The sequence below is a fragment of the Manis javanica genome, chromosome 15 (assembly GCF_040802235.1).
Source record: "Manis javanica isolate MJ-LG chromosome 15, MJ_LKY, whole genome shotgun sequence".
In the NCBI taxonomy this organism is placed as follows: domain Eukaryota; kingdom Metazoa; phylum Chordata; class Mammalia; order Pholidota; family Manidae; genus Manis; species Manis javanica.
In genome coordinates this window covers 59,636,874-59,647,155 of record NC_133170.1, presented here as the reverse complement: position 1 = coordinate 59,647,155, position 10,282 = coordinate 59,636,874, and the positions used below count along the sequence as shown (strand labels likewise).

At 58.0% G+C, this 10,282-nt stretch overlaps 1 protein-coding gene across 3 annotated transcripts in view; it reads left to right on the top strand.

Moving 5' to 3' along the window:
* Positions 1-561: 561 nt before the first annotated feature.
* The window catches only part of PLCD1 (phospholipase C delta 1), an 18,905-nt gene continuing 9,184 nt past the window's right edge, over positions 562-10,282 (top strand). The window contains exons 1-2 of one of the 3 annotated variants that reach the window (XM_017646901.3): positions 562-728; positions 8,617-8,781. In XM_017646901.3, coding sequence (XP_017502390.3) covers positions 695-728; positions 8,617-8,781 — 199 coding nt within the window. In that variant the 5' untranslated portion in view covers positions 562-694. Of the gene's footprint in view, positions 729-4,938; positions 5,088-8,616; positions 8,782-10,282 lie in introns of those variants that run through there. The other 2 variants (XM_017646900.3, XM_017646899.3) reach the window with 2 other exon arrangements.

Sequence of the window (10,282 nt, the reverse complement as noted above, 5' to 3'; positions counted from 1 at the left end):
AGGACTAAGGGTGGGAGGGAGGTCCACATAGGGCTCCAAGAAGGGAGCCTGGAGATGTCACTCCACCCCAGGTCCTGTCCCCCACTCTGCTGAACCAATGGGTGCGAGTCTGGTGGGAGGGCCTCCAAGGTGAGCTCCTTGCACCCACTTGCTGTAAGCTTTCCTCAAGCACATCCCAGCCCCCACCAAAAGCTCTCCTGGGGTTGGGAACTTCACAGGAGAGGCAAAGGAGGGCCCTCCTCGTGACAAGGTCAGGCCTGCCTCACCGAGTTCCTCCTAAACCGTGCCGGGCCCCCATTTTGCAGAAGGGAAAGCAGACGCCCAGCGCCCTTTTGCAGCGGCTTGCGGGGCGTCGGAAGTTACGCGGTCGGTCCTTTGCTCAAGGTGACGCCACATTCTTTCGCGCCTTGCCCCAAACCCGGCCGGACGCCCGCGGGCGGGGCGGGACCGGGAGGCCCCGAGTAATGGCAGGGCGCGGGCCCGCGGGTGGCGGCAGCCGGGGAAGCAGCAGGAGGTAGCTATTTCTGGCAAGGCGCGTCCCCAGGCCCGGCGGCCCGCGCCCGCTCGGCGTTCCCCGCGCTGGCCAGGCGGGGTGGCTGGCCGAGGGCGGGCCGGGGGCGGGGCACGGTCGGCCCACCCGCCCTGCTCGCCCGCAGTTCCTTCGGTCTCCACCGCCCCGTGCCGCCCGTCGGGGATGGACTCGGGCCGGGACTTCCTGGCCCTGCACGGTGAGTGCCCGCCGGCCCGCTGGGAGTCGTCCCCGGCGACGCGCGACCCCCAGCTCCTTTGAGCGCGCGACCCGCCCCGTGCCCTCCCTCCCAGGGTCGCGCTGGGAAATCTCGGCCCCGGACTCCCGTGGTGGGCTGCGGGGCGCGGCCCTGGGAGTTGCGGGTTTGTCCCAATATTCGGCCGGTGGGGAGGGATGGTTGCAGCTCTGAAGACCTCCCGGGAGAACCCTCGGCCGCGGCCCAGAGGACTCCCGCTGTTCTGATCTGGGAAAGCTGGGCTCCACTCTCCGGTGAGCGTGGAGGGGCCTAGGAAGAAAGGGACCTGCATCTGCGAACATCAGAGCCCCCCCGACCCTGTCCGGCCGCCCGGGAGGCGCCCCAGCCAGGCGGACCTGGACCGCGTCCGGCCGCGCGGGTGTGGCGGCTTGGGGTTGGCGCGCGTGGCGCGGAGGTGTGCGAGGCTGGCCGAGGTCGGGGTTGGGGGGTCCAGCGCATAGGTCATGGTGGGCAATGCCCAGTCTGGGAGCAGCAGCCTGGGGCCCCACCTGTGCACCCTCCCAGGGGGACAGGGCCAAGTCTCAGCTCGCACCGCCTGGGGTCCATCCCTTTGTCCAGCCTAGCTCTGTATCCACCGGCAGGAGGAGCAGGGAACAGAGTCTGGGCCAGCGCTTTGCCCCGTCGCTGTCCCTCTAGGATTCCGACTGCAGGGCCTGGAGGTCTGATTGAACGCACTCCCAACCTGGATCTGACATCTCTGCTCCTGCCTGGGGACTCACCCACTCTTAGGGAGGCCTTGCCCTCTGTCCCCTAGGTCATCTGCCAGCTCAGAAAACGCTGCCCCTCACACCAGTCACTGCCTATCTCCCTGTTTAGTACCCTTGGGACTGGAGACTTCAGTGCCCACCACCTCTCCATCAAAACCATACCTGAAGATGATGGATGGGAGAGAGAAGGGCAGAGCCTTTCCAGCAGACCACTAGAGACCCCCTGGAATTCAGGGGGATTTGGACATGGTCCTTTCAGCCAGTCCCCAGTCTGTCTCGTGTTCCCTGGTTGGCCAAGTTCCTGTGGCCCCAAGAGACCTTGCTCAGTGCCCAGAGCTGTCCCTCCACATCAGGGTCCTGGGATCCTCAAGGCAACCCTCTCCAGCCAGGTCATGGGATCCTGGCTCCTTCTGGTGCTCCTCCCCCTTCAGATGCAGAGGTGTCCTTAGTGCTCCTGCCACAGTGGCAGGAAGGGAGGTTGGGCACTTCGGAGGACCACCGTGTCTCCTCTGCTTTCACTCTCATCATCCCTTAGCTAGTGCTGTCTGTCCTGCAGACTGTCCCCTCTTCTGTGCCTGTCTCACACCCAGCCCACCTACAAGCCCTCTGGGTGCCTGTGGCACAGCTACAGCCTCAGCTCATGGAATGGGCTCCATCCGCAGGCATCTGTGCCTCGGTCCAGACTCTCTCCCTGCTTAATCCTGGTATCTTCCCTGGAGAGGAAGACGCATGCGGGCTCCATCAGCCTGGGCTGTGGCATGGGCTTGGCTGTCCTGGCCCATCCTGTTGGAGCCCTGCCTCCCAAATGGCTGAGTCTACCAGCCCTTCCTGCAGAGTTGGCAGGAACACTGCAACTCCAAGCTGTTTCCATGAAGGCCCTGCCACTTCTAGCTCATCACCCAAAATTACCTCCCTTAGCTGCCTTTTGTCCCGCCTGCAAACCAGATCAGGAAGCAAGAACCTGTCATGGAGAATTGGTAGTGGAAGCAGACAGTTGTGCTGTACTATTTCAGGTTGTCCACACTTCCACTGGAGAGGCTGCTCTCCTTTCATATTTTGGGCCACTGAACATGTCCTGCAGGACCACCCTATCTGGCTTGGGCAGTTGGGGGTCTGCCACAGAAAGGCCCCCTGCATTGGCCTGGGGAGCTCTGGGGCCCACCTAGAGATGAGATGTCCCTGTGACCTTCCCCCAGATGCATGCGGAGGCAGTGTAGTACACAGACATGGATTCTGGAGGCAGACCACCTGAGTTCAAGTCTTGGCTTTTTCATTTCTGACAAATCCCTGGATTTCTTGTGTCTCAGTTTCTTCATGTATAAAATGGGGACTAAGCACACTACCTACCTCAAAGGATTGCTATGAGGATTGAATGTGGTTAACATATAAGGCAATGAGAACAGTGCCTGGTTCCCAGTGGGTACTATGCTCCTGCAGGAACCACAGCCCCTTTCCCCTCAGCCAAAAAAAATGACCATGCCTGTGAATTCTTTGGGAAATGAGGGGGGCATAATAAGGGTATTTACTAGCCAGCAAAAATGTGCCCAGAACTGGGCTTAAGATTCTGGTTCCTGTGAAGCCCTCAGACTGATTCCAGTCACCTGGTCTCCTCCTCCTACTTTTCTGCTGCTCTCTCCATTCTAGCCAGGCCCACACTGGCTTCTCCACACGCCTCCGCCCCCAGAGGTGACTGAAAGGATGTTACCTCCCAGGGCCCTCACCTGACCGAACATGTCCACCTCCACTAAACTTTCCTACGTGGACTCTCTCCTCCCCTGCCGTACAGACCAGCAGTTGTAAAAGTTGAAAGTAGGCTGTAGGGTGCCTCATCTTGGCCCTGGGAGACCTGGGTTCCAGCCCTAGCTTTGTCTTTACTTACATTGTGACCCTGAGCAGGTGCTTCTGCTTCTCTGGGCCTGTTTTTTCACCTATGGGATAGCAGTACTTACTTCACAGGGGATCTTGTGCAGGTTGGTGCTCATGGGCACAGGAACTCTATGATGGTCAAAAAGCCAGTACCCGCAAGAGATGATTCCAGAGCCATTGTAGCAAGTTGGGGTGGCCAGCTCCCTACACACCTCAATTACGTTTACAGCTGTCTCCAGGCCCGCACTGCACATACACACACTGACCTTGAGTTTGTTTGTGCCATAGGCCACTTTGGTAGTTAGGTGAAGCCTGTGGACCCCTTTTCAGGATGTTTTTAAATACATAAAGTACATAAGAGTTCAAAGGAAGAGAATTATCCTGAGAAGTGATTCTATCCATAGGTTCTTGGAGGGTGGGGTCCTTGGTCCTCTGGTTAAGAACCCTTGTGTGGTTTCACTAAAACAGATCCTTCCCCTCTGCTTCACTGCTCTCCAAATGTCTGTGCCCCCATTTCAGTTCATCCCACTAACATGTTCTCATGATGTATTCTGGTGGTGTGGCCTTATGCAAGTCCCTCCTCATTCGGTTGGTTCTTATTGCTGTGCTCGTCTGTGCTAATAACTGGCCTTGCCAGTGATTCACTGTCAGTGCTGGGGAGGAACTGGAGTAGGGCCAAGGGAGGCACCACTCAGAGGGGAGGAGTAGGAACACAGTGAGTCAGGCCTCTGGGCAGGGTCCTGACCTTAGCACACAGTAGGGGCTCAATAAAAATTGCTGGGTGAATGAAAGGGAAGTTGTAACTTACATGAAAGCTCCCACTGTCCCCGAGCACACTGGCACACAGTTTTGTAAAAGTTGCAGTCGTTCTCGTCTATTTATCCACACACAAACCTGCGTTAATGGAATCATTTTTAAGATCAGCATTTTTTCAGAATTCGCGTCCCGGAACCTTGGAGATTACCCCATCAAATGGGTAAACTGAGAGAAGAAAACAGGCTTGCCAAGAGGCAACAAGTGAGGCAACAACCAGTTGAGTCACAGTGAATTCGTTGGATAAGGGCTCTGGCTGGCCCGGTTGTCTGGCCCAGGCTCCTTCCCCGGCTCCATCTGACTCCCTCCTTCCGCCTCCGGTCAGGCCCCCAGCCCGCAACCAGAATTCGCCACCCAGGCTCCACCGCCTGCCAGGCTGTGGAGCTGCGCCGCCGCCACAGCAGAGGCCCCGCCCCTTGCAGCCAGAGCCCCGCCCATTCAGTGCAGGACCCGCCCCGTCCCCCGCCTCGGCCCTGGCTCCGCCCCCTGGGCCGGCTCTTCACGTCGACCCCTCCTTGGTCCTGGCTCCGACCCCGGCCACTCCCTGGGCTCAGGCTTTCCCCAAGAATTTGCTTCCGTTCCGTCTCCCGGTCGGACTCCCCCTCTCCATGTCTGGATTCTGCTCCCGCCGCCCGCCCTTCGCGAGGGCATCGGCTCCACCCCGTACAGCACGTATTTCCCATGGCCCCGCCCCTGCTGGCCCGGTTCCGCCTCCCGGGCGCTCGCCCCGCCCCGCTCGGCTCCGGCTGCTCCTCGCCCCCGGCGGGCGTGCCTCTCGAGCTCTGTCCCCATCCAGCTCCGCGGGTAGCAGGGCGTGGGGTCGCCATGCAGTGCCTGGGGGGCCGGAGCCGCTCCGCGGAGCGCTCCCTGCAGGAGCAGAGCCTCAGGGTGGCGGCGCTCAATGGGCAGCGGCTGGGTAAGGGGCGCCGGGCTCCGTCTACGGAGGGGGAGGGCAGCGGGGCAGGACGCAGAGTCCCGGTCCCGCTATGGGACCTGTTAAGTACTGCTGTGAGTGTGTGAGCCGCTGCGGGGCTGTTGGCAGGAGTGGTGTGTGGAGTGCCTACTGGCGGGATTGGTTACCCCTTGTCCTGATCTACCTCAGCCCCTCCAAAGCTCTCCGCCCCGTATCACCCCAGCCCCTCCTGTGTACACATTTCCGAGCTGCACCAGGTATGTGGTCCGATGTGTAAGTGGTAACTGGTAACCCGGTGAGATGATTAGGGTACAGCATGTGGCCCGCTACAAATATGTATGCCTAAGTATGACAACGAGTGACTCAGTGTGTGACCCACTGGTGATTCTGTCACGTCTGTGGCACTTGGGGCTACAGTGCAGCAGTGATGACATGTAATGCTGTTACCAAGTGTGTGACATTGGGGTACCAGCACAACTGTGGATCTAGTGTGATGCTGTGCCCTGTGAATGCTGTGTGTGATAGATGTAACAGAGGGTGCCCCAGGTGACTGAGCAGTGCCTTTCTGTGTTATGGTTGTGTGAGATGCGGATTTTCTGATGTTGCCCGTGTGATGTTACTCAGTGTACCGCTGAGTGGTAGCTGTGTTAGGAATGTTGTCCAGCGTGACAGTCTGGCCAGGCTTTGGAGTCCTGACTCTATCATTAAATTACATGAGCCTCAATCTCCTCATCTGTAAGATGGGAATACTGATGGCCTCCCTCATAGGGGTATGCTGGAATTAAACACATGAGCTAAGAACAGTATATCTCATTAGTATGTTGACTGTTACCATTGTGGCGGCTGCTTTTATCAGTGCTGTCATGTCTGGCACGGTAGGTTGTGTGACTGTGTGTGACCCCATGTAACTGTGTGTCACTGTGTAGGCTCAGTGTGTCTTGGAGGTTGTATATGGCCATGTATAACTGTGTTTGTGTTGCTGTGGGTCCCACACACCCAGTTGTCTCTGCTCTGTGGCACCCTAAATGCATGGGGAGGACCTCTGGCACCCTTCTGCCTCTGCCCCCTGCCATGTGGCCACCTCACTGTGCTGCTAGCCTGGGCAGCTTGGTGGCCTGAGCTCAGAGGCCCTCCATACACCCTCCTGTAGGAGGAGAAGGTAGTTCTGCTGAGTGGGGAGCTGGGAGAGGCGTGCCCAAACTTTCTGGGTGCTAAATGAGCAAGAGTGTGTGTCGGGGTGGTGGCTCCCAGAGGCCTCAGAGACACAGGGCCTCAGAGATGGAGGTGCCTACCTGGGTTTCCAATGGCCCCGAGGGCAGCGGAGATTATCAAGGCCCACTTTGGGGTAAGGTACTTGTCCCGGAAGCTGTGTCGACAACCAGGGGTCTTATCTCTGCCTGACTGCAGACAAGGCCACAGCCTGGCTCCGGGACAGGATGAACTTGTTATCTTCTCATGGTGTTTTCCAGACCCTGAGGGTGGGACTCACCTCTGTTTTCCGCCCCCTCCCCCTGTTCCCATCTGTGTCTTGCCCAGCTTTGGGGCTGAGGTGCAGGCAGAGTAAGGTGTCCCTCCCAGCTGTACCTCAGCCTCAGAAAGGACAGTGGCACCCCCAGAAGAGGCTTTGGTGGCTCTCTGCTGTGGCATCTGGGTGCTCTCTTCCCTTCCCTCTGGCCCTGAGTCCCACAGACCCAGCCAACAGTTTAGGATACCCTGCAGGAGCACCCTTTCCCTCCCCTGGGCCCCAGAGGAGCTGTCCACACTAAGTCAGAGGGGTCTCCCAGGGGCGGGAGAGACTTGGGGCAAAGTGGAGGAAGGTCACATCAGACTGTCACCTCTACGAGACCCAGAGATGTTCTTCAGACACTCTTCTCGCCCAGTGCTGATGGGGCAAAGGCCTAGAGAGGGCAAGGAACTGCCTAAGGCCATGCGGGTGGGTGTTAGCACTGGGCTCTGTCCCGGCTGGACACACGGAGACTGGGGAGGGATAGAGAAGGTGTGGGTGACTGAAGCTTGGGAAGTGGTCCAGAAGGTTCTGTAGGTCCTATGGATGTGGGAGCAGACTGCCTGGGGACTGGAGGGCACAGAGAAAGTGGTAGAGTCTCTCAGGCTGGGATCTGGGCTCAAAAAAGAAAAGCCTATAGGCCTAGGTACTGGCCGCTAAGACAGGACCCACGTGTTCCCTAATATACCACTTCACTGAGACAGAAGGATAAGATTGCAGAAGGGTAACATAGTTTTACTTTTGGGGACTGAAGTGAGGTGAGATGGCCAATTGGCTTTGAACATGGCTGCTGGACTTCATGTGCTAGGGTGGCAGATCTAGATCTTTCTCTGATATTGATGGGTCATTAAGATGGGGGCTCTCCTTGATTGCAGGTCGTCTGCTTAGGGGTGAGGGCTCCTGGGAAGCCAGGCCTGGTGCCCCTTTGGAGGCCCCTGCTTAGGCCTAGTAGGACCAAGGGCACTGTATCTTTGGGAGCTCATGGGCCAGCTTGGGTCTCTGAAGAGAGCTGGGCTGGAGGAGGCCAAGCAGCCGGGGTTCCATGAGGTGCTGGGCAGGTCCTGCCCTGGCTTCTGAAAGGGCTGCACTGTGCCTCAGGCCCTCTGTACCCTGAGGGTCCCAGACCCAGGATGCTCAGAAATGACGTGGGCAGGGAGTACGGGGGCATCCCTTCAGGCCAGACGCAGTGGGCTCATCTGTCTCCTCTGGGAGCAAGGATCGGAGAGACCCAGGTTCAAGTCAGGGGTAGGAGCGGCAGGAGTGAGGGTGGCCAGGGTGGACCTGGGTCCTACAGCAACCCCCATGTGAACACCTGGAAATATAAATGCTGTTACCCTGGGCCCTCCCCAGATTCCTGCATCATCTCACTTAACCTGGGAACTTCCCTTTGAGGTAGACACTACCATCATCCTCTTTATAGATAGCAAAGCCGAAGCCCAGCAACATGAAGTCACTTGCCCAGGTCACTGTTGGTCAGGACAGGGACCTGGACCTACACATGGGGGATTCTGGAGCCACTGAAGTTGGGCATTTGTTGGGCTCTTGATACCCTGGAGTCTGTTTCCATCTGGTTAGCCCCCCTTTTTTAACTTCTCTACCTGATCATTTGGTCCCAGCTTCCTTCAGGTCACTCTGACCCCAAAGTCTGACTGGGAGAGGTCGACTTTATCTTCCAGAGCCAGGCCATTATCTAGGGGTCTGGTCCCCCAGGAATCAGGTGTTCTTGGATTAGCTGTCCCCCCTTTGTCCAAGCAGCTGTGGATGGAAGGTCACAGTGTATGAAGTGTGGCCCGAGTGGGAAGGCTTCTTAAGGTATACATGGCCTCAGCTAGCAGTCAGAGATGACTTCCTGGAGGAGGCAGGGCTCCAGGATCAGGTTGGAGCATGGGTGAAGGAGGGAGGAGTGAACAGATGATGAAGTTGCTGAGAAGCAGACTCTGAAATGGTCCTGAGGTGGGTATGGCCAGCATGGGGCCGGGAGCAGCAGGACCCTGGAGGAGGTGGCCTCTTACCAGCTGTGCTCCCTAGGCCTACAGGATGACAAGGACCTGCAGGCACTGCTGAAGGGCAGCCAGCTGCTGAAGGTGAAGTCCAGCTCCTGGCGGAGAGAGCGCTTCTACAAGCTGCAGGAGGACTGCAAGACTATCTGGCAAGAGTCCCGCAAAGTCATGCGGACCCCAGAGTCCCAGCTGTGTGAGTGCCCCAGGCTGCTGGGTGGGAGCAGAGTGTGGAACCTGTGCCCAGATGCTGGGGTCGGGTGGGGTGGGGTGGGGGTGGCGGTCAATCATAGGAAGCTGGGGCCTGACCTGGGGGGCCTAGGTCAGTCATGCAGCCAGGACCAGATACAGGGAAATTGAACTGGGGAAACGGAGGTCTTCTCTGGACTGGAGAGGGCAGTCAGGGAAGACCACAGATGGAGATACTAAAGCCTTTTGAGGGTAGGGGTACTTCTCCATGACCACAGATGGAAAGCTGGCCTCAGAAGTAGGGAGGTTGCTGGACAACGTTGTCTGAACTCATAGGTATCTACCCAGACAGTTGTGGGGAGGAGGGAGTGGGCACACCGGGACTCCAGGTGTAGTGAGGCTGAGCACTGGGCCCAAAGTCCGGGGGCAGATAAGGCCCTTCCGGGTATAAGTGGCCAGGATGTGAGGTGGGGCCACAGGAGGCAGCTCCTCCCTGAGAGTGGGGTCACAGCAAGGAGGTCGGGGTGGAGCAGGGCTGGGACTTGCAGAGAGGGTGTGGGCTTGAGGGCTTTCTGGAAGCTTCAGAGATGGCCCAGGAACCCAAGACTCAGGCCCACAAATGGAGAGGGCTTCCTGCAAGGCCTCAGGGAGAAAGCTCTCCCGGCTGCTGCTCTCCTACACAGTGCCGAAAAGTCAGCGCGGCATCTTTCCTTGCTGGGGAAATTTTAGATCAATGCCAGCCAAAAGAACTTTCTCTGAAAATGGAAACGTTCTATATCTCTGCTGTCCAATCTGAGCCACTAGCTACCTGCAGCCACTGAGTCCTGGAAATGTGCTTAGTGTGACTGGGACAGAATTCTTAATTGTACTGAATTTAACTAAGTTATATTTAAATATCACATGTGGCTGGTGGCTGCTGTGCTGGACAGCCCAGAAAGATCATTGCAGCCTGATTTCACACAGCCCAGACTCCTGGAAATCCCTCACCCATTCACCTGCCTTTGGACCTTGTGGGCAGGCAGGGTCAGCCCACTGGCAGGTCTGTGGGGAGTGAGGCCAGACACAGGTGATAAGCCCAAGGTGGGAGGGGGCATGTAGAAGTGGAGGGGCAACCCACTGAGGGTGCCCCAGGCAGGGTCTGTCAGGAGTCAGGACACCAGGCAGCAACTTAAGAAGTTATGGTCTGAGGGCCTGTGGCCTATGGAAGGGCGAGAGGTGAGGCAGGACAGGGCAGGGTCAGATGGGAAGAGTGGCTGGGGCCTTGGAAGGGTTAGGGGCAGAACAGGGCAGGGTTGGAGGGGATGGAGCCTAAAATGCTCTCAGAAAACTGTCCTGGGTGCATGTCTGCTGCATGGCACTGGAGTGACTGGGCCCTGCTTCTATCTGGGGCACCAGCCAGACTCCCTCAGGGCCTCTGCCCTGATAGGGGCTTCCTGTTAGATTCTGGAGGTGGCAGCTGGTGGGATTATTCTCTGAGCCTTGGGGATTCCTGAAAGCCCACCTACAGT